At 47.3% G+C, this 22,122-nt stretch overlaps 1 protein-coding gene across 2 annotated transcripts in view; it reads left to right on the top strand.

Annotated features, from left to right (window-relative positions):
• LOC125644837 (aryl hydrocarbon receptor-like) overlaps window positions 1–22,122 on the top strand; it is a 146,430-nt gene that overhangs the window by 70,059 nt on the left and 54,249 nt on the right. For both annotated transcript variants that reach the window (XM_048869403.2, XM_075118164.1), the window contains exon 3: window positions 15,102–15,217. In XM_048869403.2, the coding sequence (XP_048725360.2) occupies window positions 15,102–15,217 (116 nt within the window). The remainder of the gene's footprint in view (window positions 1–15,101; window positions 15,218–22,122) is intronic.

Here is a 22,122-nt window from a genome sequence, read left to right as displayed (position 1 = left end):
AATTAAAACACACAACAGCATACAAAATCGGTTACTAAACAAAACAACCTGAAATGTGACAGGGTCAGGCCAGATGACTACAAAAGAGTGGTACATACATTAGTTCCAGGTTAAGCAGGTCCCTTTTCCCTGCGTAAAATAACAGGGACTATTCCAGAACACTCAGGAACTTTCTAGAACTAATTCATAGAATCATAGAATATCAGGGTTGGAAGGGACCCCAGAAGGTCATCTAGTCCAACCCCCTGCTCAAAGCAGGACCAATCCCCAACTAAATGATCCCAGCCAGGTCTTTGTCAAGCCTGATCTTAAAAACTTCTGTGGAAGGAGATTCTACCACCTCCCTAGGTAACGCATTCCAGTGTTTCACCACCCTCTTAGTGAAAAAGATTTTCCTAATATCCAACCTAAACCTCCCCCACTGCAACTTGAGACCATTACTCCTTGTTCTGTCATCAGCTACCACTGAGAACAGTCTAGATCCATCCTCTTTGGAACCCCCTTTCAGGTAGTTGAAAGCAGCTATGAAATCCCCCCTCATCCTTCTCTTCTGCAGACTAAACAATTCCAGTTCCCTCAGCCTCTCCTCATAACTCATGTGTTCCAATCCCCTAATCATTTTTGTTGCCCTTCGCTGGACTCTCTCCAATTTTGCCACATCCTTCTTGTAGTGTGGGGCCCAAAACTGAACACAGTACTCCAGATGAGGCCTCACCAATGTCAAATAGAGGGTACCGATCACGTCCCTCGATCTGCTGGCAATGCCCTTACTTATACATCCCAAAATGCCATTGGCCTTCTTGGCAACAAGGGCACACTGCTGACTCATATCCAGCTTCTCGTCCACTGTCACCCCTAGGTCCTTTTCTGCAGAACTGCTGCCTAGCCATTCGGTCCCTAGTCTGTAGCGGTGCATGGGATTCTTCCGTCCTAAGTGCAGGACTCTGCACTTGTCCTTGTTGAACCTCATCAGATTTCTTTTGGCCCAATCCTCCAATTTGTCTAGGTCCCTCTGTATCCTATCCCTACCCTCCAGCATATCTACCTCTCCTCCCAGTTTAGTGTCATCTGCAAACTTGCTGAGGGTGCAATCCACACCATCCTCCAGATCATTAATGAAGATATTGAACAAAAATGGCCCCATGACCGACCCCTGGGGCACTCCGCTTGATACCGGCTGCCAACTAGACATGGAACCATTGATCACTACAAGTTGAGCCCGACAATCTAGCCAACTTTCTATCCACCTTATAGTCCATTCATCCAGCCCATACTTCTTTAACTTGCTGGCAGGAATACTGTGGGAGACAGTGTCAAAAGCTTTGCTAAAGTCAAGGAACAACACGTCCAATGCTTTCCCCTCATCCACAGAGCCAGTTATCTCGTCATAGAAGGCAATTAGATTAGTCAGGCATGACTTGCCCTTGGTGAGTCCATGCTGATTGTTCCTGGTCACTTTCCTCTCCTCTAAGAGCTTCAGAATTGATTCCTTGAGGACCTGCTCCATGATTTTCCCAGGGACTGAGGTGAGGCTGACTGGCCTGTAGTTCTCAGGATCCTCCTTCTTCCCCTTTTTAAAGATGGGCTCTATATTAGCCTTTTTCCAATTGCTGGAACTTCTTCCAATCACCACGAGTTTTCACAGATAATGGCCAATGGCTCTGCAACCACATCCACCAACTCCTTTAGCACTCTCGGATGCAGCGCATCCGGCCCCATGGACTTGTGCTCATCCAGCTTTTCTAAATAGTCCCGAACCACTTCTTTCTCCAGAGAGGGCTGGTCACCTCCCCCCCATGCTGTGCTGTCCAGTGCAGTAGTCTGGAAGCTGACCTTGTTCGTGAAGACAGAGGCAAAAAAAAGGTTCCACTGAAACCTCCCAACGCAGGAGGTTCCACCAGAGAGGAAGGTCTCTGAGCTGTTCCCCAACCCACATAGTGGATCAGCAGAAACTGCAGGGATTGTTCTTACTCTTTTTTCCCCATGCTGGCCAGGGATGAGGTTGTCTGAGTGAATGGCAGATTTGAGCCACGAAAGTGGCTAAACTGAGGGCTACTGTGAATCTCTGAGGCGAGCAAAATCCGCCAATAAGCGCAGGATCCACCAAGGTAGAGGAGGAACTTTTTCACAATATATAAACGTCACTTATCAAAACATGGTTCATATGTGTAACTGAATGATGTATTAAACAGAAGGATTAACTAGTCAGTGAGAAGATCAAGAAAAGGAGAAAAAAATAGTTTAATATTTTGAAATGTGAAGTATTAAATATGGCATTGTCAAGGTTCCTTCCCCACTCTGAACCTAGGGTACAGATGTGGGGACCTGCATGAAAACCCCCTAAGCTTATTTTTACCAGCTTAGGATAAAACTTCCCCAAAGTACAAACTGTTTGACCTTTTGCCCTTGTACTTTATTGCAGCCACCACCAAGCGTCTAACAGATATATAACCGGGAAAGAGCCCGCTTGGAAACGTCTCTCCCCCCCCCCCCCCCAAATCCTCCCCAAACCCTACACCCCCTTTTCTGGGGAAGTCTTGATAAAAATCCTCACCAATTTGCATAGGTGAACGCAGACCCAAACCCTTGGATCTCAAGAACAATGAAAAAAGCAATCGGGTTCTTAAAAGAAAAATTTTAATAGAAGAAAAAGTAAAAAGAATCACCTCTGTAAAATCAGAATGGTAAATATCTTACAGGGTAATCAGATTCAAAACATAGAGAATCCCTCTAGGCAAAACCTTAAGTTACAAAAAAGACACACAGACAGAAATAGTCATTCTATTCAGCACAATTCTTTTCTCAGCCATTTAAAGAAATCATAATCTAACGCATACCTAGCTAGATTACTTACTAAAAGTTCTAAGACTCCATTCCTGTTCTATCCCCGGCAAAAGCAGCATACCAACAGCCACACAGACACTTTGTTTTTCTCCCTCCTCCCAGCTTTTGAAAGTATCTTGTCTCCTCATTGGTCACTTTGGTCAGGTGCCAGCGAGGTTACCTTAGCTTCTTAACCCTTTACAGGTGAGAGGATTTTTCCTCTGGCCAGGAGGGATTTTAAAGGGGTTTACCCTTCCCTTTATATTTATGACACGCCCCCCAAATCTCAGCTACAGGGTGGAATTCTTGATCAGGTCCTTTCTACATTAAAACTGCTCCCACACCACACTCGGATGCATCTGTGGTTACTAGGAACGGTTTGTCAAAGTCTGGGGCCCTTAGTACAGGGTCAGACATGAGTGTCGCTTTAAGCTGGTTAAAGGCCTTCTGACACTTTTCGGTCCACTGAACGGCATTTGGCTGTTTCTTTTTGGTTAGGTCTGTCAGTGGGGCGGCGATTTGGCTGTATTGCGGTACAAATCGTCTGTAATAACTGGCCAAGCCTAAGAAGGATTGAACCTGTTTCTTTGACTTTGGGACAGGCCACTTTTGGATGGCATCCACTTTGGCCTGTAGGGGTGGTAACCAAGTGATTTACCCCATGAACTTCCCAAAGGTTTTCCATAGTTCCTGCCAGGAAATTAGTCCCTGCATCTGTGAGGATGTCGGAGGGCCAACCTACCCTGGCAAAAATGTCTGCTAGGGCCTGGCACACACTTTTAGCCCTGGTGTTGCTTAGAGCTACTGCTTCCGGCCATCGGGTGGCAAAATCCATGAAAGTCAGTGTGTACTGCTTTCCTCTTGGTGTCTTTTTTGGAAAAGGACCCAGAATATCCACAGCTACTCGCAGAAATGGAACTTCAATGATGGGGAGTGGCTGGAGAGGGGCTTTGACCTGATCTTGGGGTTTTCCCACTCTTTGGCATACTTCACAAGACTGGACATAGGTAGAAACATCCTTGCCCATTCCCTCCCAGTGGAATGACCCCCCAAAACAGCCTTTGGTCCTGTTCACCCCAGCATGGCCACTAGGGTGATCATGGGCTAAGCTCAAGAGCTTGGCCCGGTATTTAGTTGGAACTACCAACTGTCTCTGAGGATGCCAGTCTTCCTGGTGTCCACCAGAAAGAGTTTCCTTGTATAAAAGTCCTCTTTCTACAAAAAACCTGGATCGATTAGAAGAGCTGAGAGGCGGTGGGTTGCTCCGTGCTGCCGTCCAAGCTCTCTGGAGGCTTTCATCTGCTTTCTGTTTGGTCTGGAACTGTTCCCTTGATGCTGGAGATATCAGTTCCTCATTGGATTGTGGACCTATGCTTGGTCCCTCTGGAAGCGATGTAGGGGATGGGGCTGTTTCCGTTGACTGTGAACCGCTTTCCGCTGGGACACTATGTTGGGGTTCAGGCTCTGGCTGAGCCTCTTGTGTGGGGTTATGGGCTGTTGCCGGTTCAGGTTCGGTGGGGCCCTCTGGTGTTGAGGTTGCAAGTACTGGATTCAGTGCTGGCAATGGGTCTGGTGTTGGTTGTTCAGCTGGTTCCAGTTCTGGGACTGGTTCCGTCTGGGTCTCTGGGACTGGATCCACTACTGCTGTTCCAAACATTGGCCTGGGGTCCGGGTCCATCACCTCTGACTGGGTCCTGATAGAAGTTTCCGGAACAGAGCTAGGCCTCACAGCTTGTTTAGCCTGGCTACGGGTGACCATTCCCGCCCTCTTGGCCCGCTTCACATGATTGGCCAAGTCTTCCCCCAACAGCATAGGGATGGGATAATCATCATAGACTGCAAAAGTCCATGTTCCTGACCAGCCCTGGTACTGGACAGGCAACTTGGCTGTAGGCAAATTGAAAGAGTTGGACTTGAAGGGCTGAATTGTCACTTGGATCTCTGGGTTGATTAAATTGGGGTCCACTAAGGAAGCATGGATAGCTGACACTTGTGCTCCGGTGTCCCTACACGCGGTGACCTTCTTCCCGCCCACACTCAGTTTCCCTCCACTCCAAGGGTATCTGGGAGGTATCTGGGCCTGCGGACCTCTGGTGTGATTCCGGTGCAATGAACTGTAATCTGGGGTTCTTGGGGCAGTTGACCTTTACATGCCCCAGCTCGTTACATTTAGAACATCGTCCAGCTGACGGGTCACTGGGGCAAGGTGGGTTGCTGAAGAACAGGGTGGTGGGACGATAAGGAGTCTGGAGGGTTCTTTGGGAGGTAGGTGGGGCTTTGGGCGGCCCCCGGTAATAGGGTGTGGTCTGGGGTTGTCCCTTCTGGTCTCCGCTCCAACTGCGACCAGTTTTCTTCTTCTCTGCCACCTCCACCCACCTGGCTCCAATCTCTCCTGCCTCAATTACAGTTTTGGGCTTCCCATCTAGGATGTATCTTTCTATTTCCTCAGGAACCCCCTCTAAGAATTGTTCCATTTGCATTAGGAAGGGCAAATTTACTGGAGATTCAACATTTGCTCCTGATATCTAGGTGTCCCAATGTCTCACAATGTGGTAGGCATGTCGGGTAAATGACACGTCTGGTTTCCACCTTAGGGCTCTGAACCTCCGACGAGACTGCTCGGGTGTTATCCCCATTCTGACTCTCACCTTGGATTTAAACAGTTCATACTTGTTCATGTGTTCTTTAGGCATTTCAGCTGCCACCTCAGCTAAGGGTCCACTGAGCTGCAGCCTCAGCTCTACCATGTATTGGTCAGTAGAGATGTTGTACCCAAGGCAGGCCCTTTCGAAGTTTTCCAAGAAGGCCTCAGTATCATCGCCTGCCTTGTAGGTGGGGAACTTTCTGGGATGGGGAGTGGTACCTGGAGAAGGATTGCTGGGGTTTATTGGTATATTCTGCTGAGCCTTTACCTTCTTCATCTCCAGTGCATGCTTCCTCTCTTTTTCCCTCTCCTCCTCCTTCAGCTGCATGAGTTCTATCTGTCTTTCATGTTCCCTTTGTTTTTCCTTAGCCTGAAATCTGGCTAATTCCAGCTTTTATCGAGCCGTGGATTTTGTCATCCTAACCTCTCTGTTTTTAACTAACTTTACACCCGAGGTTTAGAAATAAACAAACAAAACTTGGCTGTAAAATTTTGCTGTGCTGGAATAGAATACCTATTCTCTGATAGTGATTGTCAGCCTACAGAAAAAGACAATTCCCTTGTCTCTGCTCTGGCCCCAAATCAAAGCAAAAAACCTCCAACTACTTGGAAACCTGCTTACCAGCAGCCCAAAGGAAAAAAAATTCCTTTTCAAACTTGTGCTCCTTCTAAAAAAAAAAAAAAAAATCCTGAAACCTGTTACTAAGTTTTAAGACTCCATTCCTGTTCTGTCCCCAGCAAAAGCATCACACAGACAGAGAGCCTTTGTTTCTCCCCGCTCCAGCTTTTGAAAGTATCTTGTCTCCTCATTGGTCATTTTGGTCAGGTGCCAGCGAGGTTATCCTAGCTTCTTAACCCTTTACAGGTGAAAGGGTTTTTCCTCTGGCCAGGAGGGATTTTAAAGGGGTTTACCCTTCCCTTTATATTTATGACAGGCATCTATTTTAACATCTCTTGTACTCTATCCCTTTAGCTGGGCAGAAACTTTCCCTTTAGAGGAAACCCCCCATGCCCCTCTGTTTTACAGACTTTGGATGGTACCAAAAATGGTGGTAATTGTCCTCTTGGGGGGTGAGGGAAGAAGAAGTAGATGAGCTGCTGATGTTAAAGTTTAATCCCTCTTCATCTCGGGTGGCATTTGGGATTCATCTGGAACTGGTAGGGGTGTGATATCATTTGGGTCCCCATCTCAGTATAGTCAGGACACCTCAGGATCAGAAGGACAAAGGTCTGGGGTCCCAGGAAAAGGTGCGGGTGGCAGCAGCTCATTCTAGTTGCCTCTGTCTGTTCTTCCGTATTCTCCCCCCCACACACACACAAGTCTTTGGGTGGAACAGCCCATCCCCTCATTATTTTGCCCACCAGTTAGGCCGACTAGCCGACACACCAATTTTGGTTCTTCAGTTTCTGGGTGCACATTTTCTCGTTCTTACTGAGCCTAATTTTAACATGGTTTTGAGTTCTATCAGGAGGCCTTTTTGTTTAGACTCATTCACTTTTTTGGTCTCCTTTCCTAACTTTCCTATCAACACTTGTGGTTTTTGTTGGTTATTGTGATATTTTATGAAGCTTTACATACTCTTTAAAGTTGAGCTGACAATTACGGTTAATTTGTCTCAATTATTACAATAGACCTCTGGCATGAACAAAAAATAACCTTGAAATTGTGGGTGCAAATGTAAATTTTGTGCTCCTATAGGAAAGGATTGATAACGACAATCAATGTTGCTTGTTTACTCTTATTTTCTCATCTGTTGGTATTGATTTTTAGAGTACAAGTCTCCTCTGAGAAGTGACTTTGTAGAAATGTCCTCCATGGGACAGTATGCATATTGTGTCTGTTTACTTCCTGATCAAACTTGCTCATTTTACAATTAAACATTTTTATTTACTTTAGCTGCAGCCCTGCAAACTCAACTATGGATCTGAGTCAAGCTGGCTTCTTTCTGGCCTGTGGATCCCCACCAATAATAAAAATCCATGCAGAGCAGATTGAGCCTTCAGCTGTATGTGTGCAACCCCATTATTGCCAAATTTAGCCCAAACCCACTCTGACCCTTCAGTCCCCCTCTCCACTCCTCCCCTGTCCTCATGTAAGCTATGCAGATGTGCCGTGGAGACCTAGTTTGTAATATGTAGGGGGTGTGGAGTCCCCAGGTATGCAGAATCTCTGCAGATGTGATTCCCAACCCCCACAAAGCAGACACATACCTTTTTTTTTAGCTGCTTTTGATCCTGACCCAAAGCCCACTGATGTCAACGGGAGTCTTTGAATCAGGCTGTTGAACATCGTATGTTCCTGCTAGGAATCCAAAATGTGGCCAATGTTATTGGGGGGGCCCTTGAGTAGGGCTTTGAAAATCTACTTGCCTTGTCAGGCAGGTGCCCTCCATGTCCGCAGAGCTTAAACTGCATGTACTTTAATGTTTTTTAGCTTGTAGCTGCACAGGGAATTGTCCATTTTCACTGCAGCTCTTCAGAATCCCCAGGGTACAGTGAAACTGACAGGAATTCCTTCAGTTTTGCTCTGCTGCAAATTGGGAGATCTGTGAATACACTGGAGCTGGGGTGGGGCAAAGGAGCAGAGAAACCCATCTGGCAGCATTGAGAATGCTGTGAGAGGCATAAAGCAGCTGAGTCATCTCCCCTCCTCTCTCTCCCCTCCCACCCCCCATTGCAACAGTCAGGATGGCGGAGAGATACAGGAACAGACACCCATATACAGAAGACTCTCTTGGGTAGGGGGATGCAGAGACCATGCTCCTTGCTACGAGCAGCCAGGCAGAATAAGGTGGGATGGGGACTTCAAATTCATCAGAGACCTACTGGCTTGAAGCTGATAAGAAATGGAATACCCTGGCCTTGGTGGAATGAGTTGGCATCTCACTTGGGTGTTTACCACAGACAGATGGTTCCTCTATCCTTTGGGCTCTTACAAGTGATGTATCAATTTTGCTGCATTCTCTGGTTCTCTTTGTTTGCAGCTATAGTCTCTCCCATGGGCTCATCTACAGGTTTGTGCTCTGTGAGCCAATCTGCTCCTGATTCACTGATTCCAAGGCCAGAAAGGGACCACTGTGATCATCTAGTCCAGGGGTCAGCAATCTTTGAGAAGTGGTGTGCCAAGTCTTCATTAATTTAAGGTTTCATGTGCCAGTAATAAATTTTACATTTATAGGGGCTCCTGATGGAACCCCAGACCAGCCGCGGGCTGAGCGGCTCAGCCGGTCTGGGGTTCCATCTGCCATTGGCGCCGCCAGTCTGGGGTCCGCACTGCCGGCCTGGATGGACATAACTGGGGCCAGCAGCTGGGACCCGGGCTGAGCGGGGCCGGCAACCGGGACCTGGGCTGAGTGGGGCTGGCCCGCTGCTAGTCTGGGGTTTCTTCCGCCAGCCCCTGTCAGCCAGGGTCCTGGCCTGGATGGATGGAACCCTGGGCCAGCAGTGGGCTGAGCGGGCCCGGCAGCCAGGACCCTGGCTGGCAGGGGCTGGCAGACAGAACCCCACACCAGCAGCAGGCTGAGTGGCTCAGCGCACTGCCAGTCTGGAGTTCTGTCTCCTGCCCGTGCTGCCAGTCTGGGATTCTGTCCGCCGGCCCCGCTCAGCCTGGGTCCCAGCTGCCGGCCCCAGTTACGTCCATCCAGGCCGGCAGTGGGGACCCCAGACCGGCAGCGCCAGTGCAGATGGAACCCCAGACCGGCTGAGCCGCTCAATGCGGGGCCGGTCTGGGGTTCCGACCGCCGGCACCTTCCCTGCTGGGGTCCCGGCCGCCAGCCCCGCTCAGCCCTCTGCCAATCTGGGGTTCCATCGGGGGACTCCTGTAAATGTGAAAATTATTACTGGCACACGAAACCTTAAATTAATGAAGACTGGTTTGGTTGAAAATACATCTTGGTCCCGGTTGATCATCTCAGTTACCTCCTTCTTCTGGTTCAGTATCAGATCAGGGGATATCCTGATCTGCTCATGTAGGTTATTTCCCTGGATTGGGGCCTCTTGGGTCACCACACATGCCTCTTGCTGGTTCCAAGGTTTCAAGAGGTTAATGTTATAAATTTGTTCTTGTTTCCAGCATCCTGGCTGCTGCACCTTGTAGGTTACTTCCCCCACAGGTTCAACCACCTCATAGGGCCCCTGCCATTGGGCCAGAAGCTTGCTTTCTGCTGTGGGTACCAAAACCATCACCCGATCCCCTGGTTGGAACTGTCGGACTTTTGCCTGGTGATTGTAGTGGGTACGCTGGGCCTCCTGCGCCTTTTCCAAATGTTCCCGTACAATAGGGGTGACCCGGGCTATCCGGTCTTGCATCTGCAATACATGTTCTATTTGCAAAAAGAAAAGGAGTACTTGTGGCACCTTAGAGACTAACCAATTTATTTGAGCATGAGCTTTCGTGAGCTACAGCTCACTTCATCGGATGCATACCGTGGAAACTACAGCAGACTTCATATACACACAGAGAATATGAAACAATACCTCCTCCCACCCCACTGTCCTGCTGGTAATAGCTTATCTAAGTCGTTATGCAAGGTAGCCTGTTTCCTCTTGTTTTTTCCTACCCCCCCCCCACCCCCCAGATGTTCTGGTTTAACTTGGATTTAAACTTGGAGAGTGGTCAGTTTAGATGAGCTATTACCAGCAGGAGAGTGAGTTTGTGTGTGTATGGGGGTGGGGGGGATGTGAGAATACCTGGATCTATGCAGGAAATAGCTGGACTTGATTATGTAAAGAGTTGTCACTTTGGATGGGCTAGCACCAGCAGGAGAGTGAATTTGTGTGGGGGGGTGGAGGGTGAGAAAACCTGGATTTGTGCTGGAAATGGCCCACCTGTTGATCACTTTAGATAAGCTATTACCAGCAGGACAGTGGGGTGGGAGGAGGTATTGTTTCATATTCTCTGTGTGTATATAAAGTCTGCTGTAGTTTCCACGGTATGCATCCGATGAAGTGAGCTGTACCTCACGAAAGCTCATGCTCAAATAAATTGGTTAGTCTCTAAGGTGCCACAAGTACTCCTTTTCTTTTTGCAAATACAGACTAACACGGCTGTTCCTCTGAAATCTGTCATTATGCAAGGCACTGCATTTAGCCGTATGGAGTGGAAATCTATCAACTGCATGAAAAAACTTGTACAGATACAGACATCATCTTCCTTTCCAAATGCAAACAGATGGACATCGTACCAAAAGGACTGAAGGTAAAAAATCCATTACAATCTACATACCACACAGACTATGCTGACAGCTTGTGCCTCACGCTCTCAAAGAAACTGCGGAATCACCTGATCAAGATCCTCTACAGCAAACAGGGAAAGATTAAGAATGAGCTCTCAAAAATGGATACTCTCATAAAGAACCAACCTTCCACACAAACTTCCTCGTGGCTGGATTTTACTAAAACTAGACAAGCCATTTACAACGCACACTTTGCTTCTCTACAAAAGAAAAAGGACACTAAACTTTCTAAACTACTACATGCTACAAGGGGCCACAGCAATGGTTCCCTCACCCCACCTAGCAATATTGTTAACCTATCCAACTATACTCTCAGCCCAGCAGAAGCAGCTGTTCTATCTCGGGGCCTCTCCTTCTGCCCCTCCACCCCCACGAACATGATACAGTTCTGTGGTGACCTAGAATCCTATTTTCGACGTCTCCGTCTCAAGGAATATTTCCAAAATACCTCTGAACAACATACTAATCCACAGAGGTCTCCCTGCCAACACTACAGAAAGAGGGATTCTAGATGGACTCCTCCTGAAGGTCGAAACAGCAGACTGGACTTCTACATAGAGTGCTTCCGCCGACGTGCACGGGCTGAAATTGTGGAAAAGCAGCATCACTTGCCCCATAACCTCAGCCATGCGGAACGCAATGCCATCCACAGCCTCAGAAACAACTCTGACATCATAATCAAAAAGGCTGACAAAGGAGGTGCTGTTGTCATCATGAATAGGTCGGAATATGAACAAGAGGCTGCTCGGCAGCTCTCCAACACGAGTTTCTACAAGCCATTACCCTATGATCCCACTGAGAGTTACCAAAAGCAACTACAGCATTTGCTCAAGAAACTTCCTGAAAAAGCACAAGATCAAATCCGCACAGACACACCCCTGGAACCCCGACCTGGGATATTCTATCTACTACCCAAGATCCATAAACCTGGAAATCCTGGGCGCCCCATCATCTCAGGCATTGGCACCCTGACAGCAGGATTGTCTGGCTATGTAGACTCCCTCCTCAGGCCCTACGCAACCAGCACTCCCAGCTACCTTCGAGACACCACTGACTTCCTGAGGAAACTTCAATCCATCTGTGATCTTCCTGATAACACCATCCTGGCTACTATGGATGTAGAAGCCCTCTACACCAACATTCCACACAAAGATGGACTACAAGCCGTCAAGAACACTATCCCCGATAATGTCACGGCTAACCTGGTGGCTGAACTTTGTGACTTTGTCCTTACCCATAACTATTTCACATTTGGGGACAATGTATACCTTCAGATCAGCGGCACTGCTATGGGTACCCGCATGGCCCCACAGTATGCCAACATTTTTATGGCTGATTTAGAACAACGCTTCCTCAGCTCTCGTCCCCTAAAGCCCCTACTCTACTTGCGCTATATTGATGACATCTTCATCATCTGGACCCATGGAAAAGAAGCCCTTGAGGAATTCCACCATGATTTCAACAATTTCCATCCCACCACCAACCTCAGCCTGGTCCAGTCCACACAAGAGATCCACTTCCTGGACACTACAGTGCTAATAAACAATGGCCACATAAACACCACCCTATACCGGAAACCTACTGACCGCTATTCCTACCTGCATGCCTCCAGCTTTCACCCTGACCACACCACACGATCCATCGTCTACAGCCAAGCTCTGCGATACAACCGCATTTGCTCCAACCCCTCAGACAGAGACAAACACCTACAAGATCTCTGTCAAGCTTTCTTACAACTACAATACCCACCTGCAGAAGTAAAGAAACAGATTGATAGAGCCAGAAGAGTTCCCAGAAGTTACCTACTACAGGACAGGCCTAACAAAGAAAATAACAGAACGCCACTAGCGGTCACCTTCAGCCCCCAACTAAAACCCCTCCAACGCATTATTAAGGATCTACAACCTATCCTAAAGGATAACCCAACACTCTCACAAGTCTTGGGAGACAGGCCAGTCCTTGCCTACAGACAGCCCCGCAACCTGAAGCAAATACTCACCAACAACCACATACCACACAACAGAACCACTAACCCAGGAACTTATCCTTGCAACAAAGCCCGTTGCCAATTGTGCCCACATATCTATTCAGGGGACGCCATCACAGGGCCTAATAACATCAGCCACACTATCAGAGGCTCGTTCACCTGCACATCCACCAATGTGATATATGCCATCATGTGCCAGCAATGCCCCTCTGCCATGTACATTGGTCAAACTGGACAGTCTCTACGTAAAAGAATAAATGGACACAAATCAGATGTCAAGAATTATAACATTCATAAACCAGTCGGAGAACACTTCAATCTCTCTGGTCACGCAATCACAGACATGAAGGTCGCTATCTTAAAACAAAAAAACTTCAAATCCAGACTCCAGCGAGAAACTGCTGAATTGGAATTCATTTGCAAATTGGATACTATTAATTTAGGCTTAAATAGAGACTGGGAGTGGCTAAGTCATTATGCAAGGTAGCCTGTTTCCTCTTGTTTTTTCCTCCCCCCCCCCTCCCCCCAGATGTTCTGGTTTAACTTGGATTTAAACTTGGAGAGTGGTCAGTTTAGATGAGCTATTACCAGCAGGAGAGTGAGTTTGTGTGTGTATGGGGGTGGGGGGGAAGTGAGAAAACCTGGATCTATGCAGGAAATAGCCCGACTTGATTATGTAAAGAGTTGTCACTTTGGATGGGCTAGCACCAGCAGGAGAGTGAATTTGTGTGGGGGGGTGGAGGGTGAGAAAACCTGGATTTGTGCTGGAAATGGCCCACCTGTTGATCACTTTAGATAAGCTATTACCAGCAGGACAGTGGGGTGGGAGGAGGTATTGTTTCATATTCTCTGTGTGTATATAAAGTCTGCTGCAGTTTCCACGGTACACATCTGATGAAGTGAGCTGTGGCTCACGAAAGCTCATGCTCAAATAAATTGGTTAGTCTCTAAGGTGCCACAAGTACTCCTTTTCTTTCTACCTATGAGAGTGACCCTCTGGCTTTGGGTCAGTATTTGGGTTCCCAAGGCCTTAGCTGCCCTCCTTGCCCTTTTTGACTTTCTACCCTGTCTGGGAGTGGAGAACAAATCTCGGGATATTTCAGAGAAGATTGGGGGTTGACAGTCTACTGTGGATGCCTCACTGACTTCAGGGTTTCCCCTTTTCTCCAATTCCCCTACCAGGAGTAAGTCTCCAAACCCTGGGAAGTCCGTCCCTATGAGCACCGGTATGGGAGTTTAGGGACTACATCTGCTGCTATCTCAGTAATGTTCCCCTGAATCTCGATTTTTACTGGGATGGTGGGGTAATAACCAACTGTCCCATGGACACATGTTATCCCCATACGCTTAGCCCACAGCAGCTGACTACGCTTCACGAGCTTCCCCGGGACAAGTGTGATAGCACTCCCCGAATCAACCAGTGCTGTGGTCTCTACCCCATTTAGCTTCACTAGTCTGGTGTACATATGTGGGGTTAGTGATACCCCCATGAGGTGGATTAGGGAGCATGGGTCTGCCCAGTTCCTCATGTTACACTGCATAGGCTCCTCAGCATTGGGACGCTGTGCAGCTATGTGTCCCCACTCCCCGCAGGCATAACATTGGTATGGAGCCCTAGGCATTCCCCAGTCTCTTGGTTTGGGCAGTCTAACATCTTCTCCCTCAGTGCTCCGACTCTTTGTGGCTTCTGGTGGGCCTTCAGCTGCTCTCTTTTTCCACCTGGGCTCTCCTGGTGGCACAGTCACCCGAGCTCTAGGGCCTGGTGCTGCTAGTTTAACCCGGGGTGCCTCTTCCTTAACTGATGGGGTCAGCTCCCTCGCCGTCCTTCGCCTCTCTACCAGTGCGACAACCTCATCATAGGTGGAGGGTTCGTTCTGGCTTACCCAGGCGCGAAGGTCTGGTGGTAGTCCTCTCATGTACCGGTCAATGACCAGAACCTCTTTTTTTTTTTTCTTCCCCCACCCCCTTCCCCAAGAGGGACAATGGATCCCTCTAAACAGGGGCCAGAGCTGGGCTGGGGGAATCCTTTTTAGCCAAAGGACAGATTTCGACAATTGCAAGCCAACTGAAAGCAAACATACCTTTAAAAATAGTAACTGTTTGAAGTTAGTGGTAAATGTCATCATGTGTGATAAGTACTTGGACACTTCTCTCTAGTGGCCTATGGCAAGGCTTTAGCTGCTGTTTGCACAGGTCTTGTTAAGTGCCTCTTGCTTTCATGGTATATACCTCTACCATAAACACTATGAACAGCAAAGCAAACAGCTGGCAAGCAACGCAGGCTTCCTTTGAAGAAGCAGCACCTAATCAAACTGTGAACAAATTGTTTGAGGTAAAAGAATCTGACATTCACAGCAGTGATTTTGTAAAAATTATTTCAGCACTAACATTGCTTTACTTTGCTTCATTGCAGTTGCCCTGAAGAGTCACTGCTCCAAAGGGGGAACAGAAAGGAATGGTGACCATGACAATGGGAGGACCTCGGGACTGGATGACAGAATCATACCAGAGGGTGAACTGCTATTACAGGTTGGTGCTTCAGGCATTCTCTCTGCAATCAAGTCTGTCTGCAAGGCTTATCTGGGCACTTCCTCTCTCTCTCTCTCCTCTTCCACCTTGACTCCCGTGCATTTACTTTGTGGTAGAAACGGACAAATGTTTGGTTCAAAATGTGACTGACAAAGAAAAAACACACCATGCAGCCCCTGGTTGCCTTGTTATTTCAGCCTGCAGAAATCAGTCCAGCCTCTTATTTAACACCTCACAGTAGAGCATGGTGTAAAGATACAGAGCTTGATTCTCCACTGCTTTGCACCTTTTGTAGTCACTAGCACTGGTGTAAAATGGAAGTACTGGTGGAGTATTACATCCAATCTTTAAAAAAGGGAAGAAGGAGGATCCTGGGAACTACAGGCCAGTCAGCCTCACTTCAGTCCCTGGAAAAATCATGGAGCAGGTCCTCAAAGAATCAATCCTGAAGCACTTGCATGAGAGGAAAGTGATCAGGAACAGCCAGCATGGATTCACCAAGGGAAGGTCATGCCTGACTAATCTAATCACCTTTTATGAAGAGATTACTGGTTCTGTGGATGAAGGGAAAGCAGTGGATGTATTGTTTCTTGACTTTAGCAAAGCTTTTGACACGGTCTCCCACAGTATTCTTGTCAGCAAGTTAAGGAAGTATGGGCTGGATGAATGCACTATAAGGTGGGTAGAAAGCTGGCTAGATTGTCGGGCTCAACGGGTAGTGATCAATGGCTCCATATCTAGTTGGCAGCCGGTATCAAGTGGAGTGCCCCAAGGGTCAGTCCTGGGGCCGGTTTTGTTCAATATCTTCATAAATGATCTGGAGGATGGTGTGGATTGCACTCTCAGCAAATTTGCAGATGATACTAAACTGGGAGGAGTGGTAGATACGCTGGAGGGGAGGGATAGGATACAGAAAGACCTAGACAAATTGGAGGATTGGGCCAAAAGAAATCTGATGAGGTTCAATAAGGATAAGTGCAGGGTCCTGCACTTAGGACGGAAGAACCCAATGCACAGCTACAGACTAGGGACCGAATGGCTAGGCAGCAGTTCTGCGGAAAAGGACCTAGGGGTGACAGTGGACGAGAAGCTGGATATGAGTCAGCAGTGTGCCCTTGTTGCCAAGAAGGCCAATGGCATTTTGGGATGTATAAGTAGGGGCATAGCGAGCAGATCGAGGGACGTGATCGTTCCCCTCTATTCGACATTGGTGAGGCCTCATCTGGAGTACTGTGTCCAGTTTTGGGCCCCACACTTCAAGAAGGATGTGGATAAATTGGAGAGAGTCCAGCGAAGGGCAACAAAAATGATTAGGGGACTGGAACACATGAGTTATGAGGAGAGGCTGACGGAGCTGGGATTGTTTAGCCTGCAGAAGAGAAGGATGAGGGGGGATTTGATAGCTGCTTTCAACTACCTGAAAGGGGGTTCCAAAGAGGATGGCTCTAGACTGTTCTCAATGGTAGCAGATGACAGAACGAGGAGTAATGGTCTCAAGTTGCAGTGGGGGAGGTTTAGATTGGATATTAGGAAAAACTTTTTCACTAAGAGGGTGGTGAAACACTGGAATGCGTTACCTAGGGAGGTGGTAGAATCTCCTTCCTTAGAGGTTTTTAAGGTCAGGCTTGACAAAGCCCTGGCTGGGATGATTTAACTGGGAATTGGTCCTGCTTTGAGCAGGGGGTTGGACTAGATGACCTTCTGGGGTCCCTTCCAACCCTGATATTCTATGATTCTATGATCCTGTTTGAACACGTATAAAAGGCAGTGAAGAGTCATTTACAATTTACTATTCTTCCCACTCACTTCCATGGGAGTTGACTTAGATCATTTCAAACCATCTGCAGCTAGCTGCCATAAATGGGCGTTTAACCCACACACCTCCTGGATATGGTGTTCTGTCCCATGTAGTGGCACTGAGACCACTTAGAGAGAGAGAAAGCAATTAATGAGTCTGCTCTACAGCCTTAACTACCAGTCAGTTGGCTTTTAGCTCATGTGGTAGAGGCTCATGCACTAAGCTCCAGAGATCCCCGGTTTGATCCCACCCACCAACAACCGGGGGGTGTTGGCTTTACAGGCGCACAGAGTTTTCTGTTTTTTTTTTTAAGACAAAACCCAGTGTTGTTGTTGAATGGTCCCTATTGTATTCCAGTGTGGGTTATGCATGCACACCTAGTTGGAGAATTTGGAAGTAGTGTTTGTTGGTCTGTGCATGTGCCCTGACTCGCCTCAAGCTTCCATTTAAGGCAATAAAGGGGCGGGGTGGACCACCACATCTCCAGATCTCCTTGCTGCCATATAGTCCAGGTTCAAACCTTCCGTGTCCTCCTCTCTGGAGTTCTAATTATGGTTGTAAATAGCTTTACTAGTTTGTGGATAAATTGGAGAGAGTCCAGCGAAGGGCAACAAAAATGATTAGGGGTCTGGAACACATGACTTATGAGGAGAGGCTGACGGAGCTGGGATTGTTTAGCCTGCAGAAGAGAAGAATGAGGGGGGATTTGATAGCTGCTTTCAACTACCTGAAAGGGGGTTCCAAAGAGGATGGCTCTAGACTGTTCTCAATGGTAGCAGATGACAGAACGAGGAGTAATGGTCTCAAGCTGCAGTGGGGGAGGTTTAGATTGGATATTAGGAAAAACTTTTTTACTAAGAGGGTGGTGAAACACTGGAATGCGTTACCTAGGGAGGTGGTAGAATCTCCTTCCTTAGAGGTTTTTAAGGTCAGGCTTGACAAAGCCCTGGCTGGGATGATTTAACTGGGAATTGGTCCTGCTTCGAGCAGGGGGTTGGACTAGATGACCTTCTGGGGTCCCTTCCAACCCTTATATTCTATGATTCTATGATATTTCTTTTCTAGTTTTTAAAAATTTAATCTAGATTTCAGGGACTTTCCCCATTACCCCTACCCCGTACCCCTGTTCAAGTACCACACTATGCCCAGGACTGCAGGCTTCAAACTCTGCGCCTCTTGCCTGTGATCCTTTTCAGTGAGCTGTGACCATCAATGCTGCCTCTATTGCTTGAGTGGGAGAAGCTCACATTGCAGCTAGGTGCAGTATTTGCCAGTCCTTTCCCAGCCATACCTGAGAAGGCTCAGCACTTTGTCTCTGCACGTATCTCATGGAGATGGCCATGAGACCACGTCAGACCCAGGCCAGGAACTACCCCAGACATCAGTCTGATTCAGCAAGGAGTGCACCTCCCACTGCTACATCTGACTCTGGTACTGGCAGAAGGAAAAGATTAAATGCCCCTTACACCAGGCAGATGCTGATCCATGACTGCACCCCAAGAAACCTGACTGGATCTAGAGTCTCCTCCTTCAGGACCCTCCACTTCCAGAGAACTCACATCCTGCCATGGGCTATGCCTGCTATACAGATTCTCATGTTTTCCTTGCATGTTATACGCCAGTCCATCAGCTCCAACGGTACCATCATTCAAACCAGAGTCCACCTCTTCCCATGAATCAGAACCTAGGGAAGAACCATCCTTACCATCCTGCTACTATGAACCATCACAGAGACCAGCACGCCCCAGGCAAAACCATAGAGCTTTAATCATCAAATCCAACACCTGGAATTGCACTAAAGAAATTAACTGGAAGCTAATGCAGTTTACTTCTCATGTCTTGCTTACAACACTCCTGCCGAGACATCATAGAATGATGTTCGCTTTTTTTGCAACGGTGTTACGCTGTTGACGCATATTTAGTTTGTGATCCACTATGACCCACATCCCTTTCCGCAGTACTCCTTCCTAGGTAGTCATGTCCCATTATCTGTGTGTGCAACTGATTGTTCCTTCCTAAGTGGAGTACTTTGCATTTGTCCTTATTGAATTTCATCCTATTTACTTCAGACCATTTCTCCAGTTTGTCCAGATCATTTTGAATTTTAATCCTATCCTACAGAGCACTTGCAACCCTTCCCAGCTTGGTATCGTCCACAAACTTTATAAGTGTACTCTATATGCCATTATCTAAATCATTGATGAAGATATTGAACAGAACAATATGGACCCAGAACCGACCCCTGCAGGACCCCATTTGTTATGCCCTTCCAGCATGACTGTGAGCCACTGATAACTAATATCTGGGAACAATTTTCCAACCAGTTATGCACCCACCTTATAGTAGCTCCATCTAGGTTGTATTTCCCTCGTTTGTTTATAAGAAGGTCATGCGAGACAGTATCAAAAGCCTTATGAAAGTCAAGATATACCACATCCACCGCTTCCCCCCTATCCACAAGGTTTGTTACCCTGTCAAAGAAAGCTATCGGGTTGGTTTGACAAAAATTGTTTTTGATTGCTTAATTATTTGCTCCATTATCTTTCCGGGTACAGAAGTTAAGCTGACTGGTCTGTAATTCCCTGGGTTGTCCTTATTTCCCTTTTTTATAGATGGGCACTATATTCGCTCTTTTCTGGTCTCCTCCTTCTTCATGAGACTTCCTTTGCTGCCTGAAGACATGGCTTCAGTCCATGTACTCAGCAAACTGTCACTCTATGAACTTCATGCTGATAGTCCCATCCACAGTACTGTTATCCCTCCTATAGTGGACAGACCCACATCATATGTGCATGGGAGTCCCCTTTCTTCCCTCTTCCCCCAGACAAAACTAGCATCACTGTTAGGTGGGGGAGTATATAGAGACAACCCGTATGACACAAGGGATGTGGCCACCTCAGGAATCCAGGCTGCACATCAATATCCTAGAACTTAGAGCAGTAAGATTTGTGTGTGAATCCTTTCTTCCACTCATCCACTTGCATCATGACGAACAACACCAACACGGTCTTTAAAAAATGGAAAAACAAGGGGGAGTGAGATCTGTCGCTCTCATGTGCAGAAACAGTCAATCTCTGGAACTGGTGTTTCAGCAATCAGAGCACCCTATCTTCCAGGGACGTAGAATGTGGTTACTCAGCAGATACTTTGCAATCAGTGCTACATGATATCTTCACACAATGAAGGATCCCAACTAGGGACTTATTTTGCTTCTCAGACAAACAGCAAGTGCACCACATACTTCTCCAGCAAAGCTCCTTGTTATCACTCCCAGGGTGATGTCCTCCTTCTTTCCTGGTCAGACCAGCTCAACTACGCCTTCCCTCCTCTACTGCTCCTTTCTTGAGTGCTCCACAAAATCTATTGAAACAAGGCAACCGTCATTCAGATTTGCCACCTTCTGGCCCAGACAATTCAATTCTGGTTCCCCAATCTCCTGCGGATGTCAATCCACGCACCAAGCCCCCAACCCAAACTTCCCTTTGACCGGGTACAATGGTGAGATCAAGCACAATCCACATACAATCCACCTCAGGGCATGGTTGTTGGATGGGCATCACCTATAGAATGGGCATGTTCCTCTGCAGTACAAGACATTCTCCCTAACAGTAGAAAAATTCTACTAGATAATGTTACTATACTAAGTGGAGACGTTTTTCATCTTGGGCACAACATAAAGAGGTTTTACCAGAAGCAACAGAGTCCCCTCATCGTAATCACGTTCTATCCTTATAGACATTGGGGCTCACCCTCAGCACTTTGACGGTGCACGTAGCAGCAATCACCACATTCCATTCTCCTGTGCAAGGGTACTCCGCTTTTAAAAAACACCTGCTAACCGCTAGATTGTTGGGTGTTTTTTTGAAAGGCCTCCTCAACTGTCCCACCTCTCCAAACGATTGTACCTCAATGGGTCCTAAATCTGGTACTCTTGGTATTCATGAAGCCTCCCTTTGAGCCATTGGCATCTTGCTCCATGAAGGTCACCTTTCTCATGGCTATTACTTCAGCAAGAAGGATCAGGAAACTCAGAGCTATGAGGGCAGAGCCACCATTTGCAGTTTTCCACAACTACACCCAAATTTCCTACCTAAGGTGATCTCCCAGTTTGACATTAACCAATTCATTCACTTACCAGTTTTTTCCCCGAATCCGTACACATCTGCAGAAGAACATTGCCTTCATTCCCTCTTCATCCAAACTCTGGTTTTCGTTCTCTGCAGGTAGAAGACCAATCAAAGTCCCCGAGACTGTTTATTGCGGTAGCAGAGAGACTCAGAGGAAAGGCCATCTCCACCCAGAGAATGGATTTCTAGCTGCATTAAACTCTGCTACCAGCTGCTGAATCTACCCCCATCCCTGCCCTCCACATAGGTACAGGCTTATTCCACTAGAGTTCAAGCTACAATCATGGCCTCCCTTCAGGATGTGCCTCTCATAGGCATACATGGAGCAGCCACGTGGAGTTCTGCCCACACCTTCACCACATACTATGCCTTGGTGCAGGACTCACTGGCACACACATCCTTTGGCACAGGTGTTTTTTTTTTGCATGACCCTCTTGCCCTCTATCCTTGCACCCTCCTGCAACTCAGGTACTGCTTGTCAGTGGAATACAATAGAGACCATCACTTGAAGAGGTTACTTACTTGTGACTGGATGGTCTTCAAGATGTGTGGTCCCTATCAGTATTCCACTTCACACCCTCCTTCCCCTCTGGTTTGGATCTATCAGATTCACTGTTGGAGGAATTTGAGATGTGGTTGGTCCGTCCTGTGCTTTATTGCCTCAGATGGAAGCATGAGATGAGTTAGGCACATGCATGGACCAAAGGACAGTACTTTTGAATTCTCTAACTAGGGCATATGGCACGCATGCATAATGCACAGTGGAATCCAGATAGGGGCCACACATCTCGAAAAACTCCAGTTACAGGTAAGTAACCTCCCCTCTCCCAGTAACAAGAGAACATAATTAAATATGGTGTCAGAACAAAACAGAAAGCTCTGTTGAATGGATGTGGATGAAGAAAACTAAGACTGTTTTTAGAAACTTGGTCAAAGTGAGTTATTGCTGAGTAATCACTGTGTTTTTTGGAATAAGCAAG

Source organism: Caretta caretta, chromosome 11, assembly GCF_965140235.1.
Source record: "Caretta caretta isolate rCarCar2 chromosome 11, rCarCar1.hap1, whole genome shotgun sequence".
Lineage (NCBI taxonomy): Eukaryota > Metazoa > Chordata > Testudines > Cheloniidae > Caretta > Caretta caretta.
Note: the sequence above shows the minus strand (reverse complement) of the source record. Positions and strands in the feature narration are given on the sequence as shown.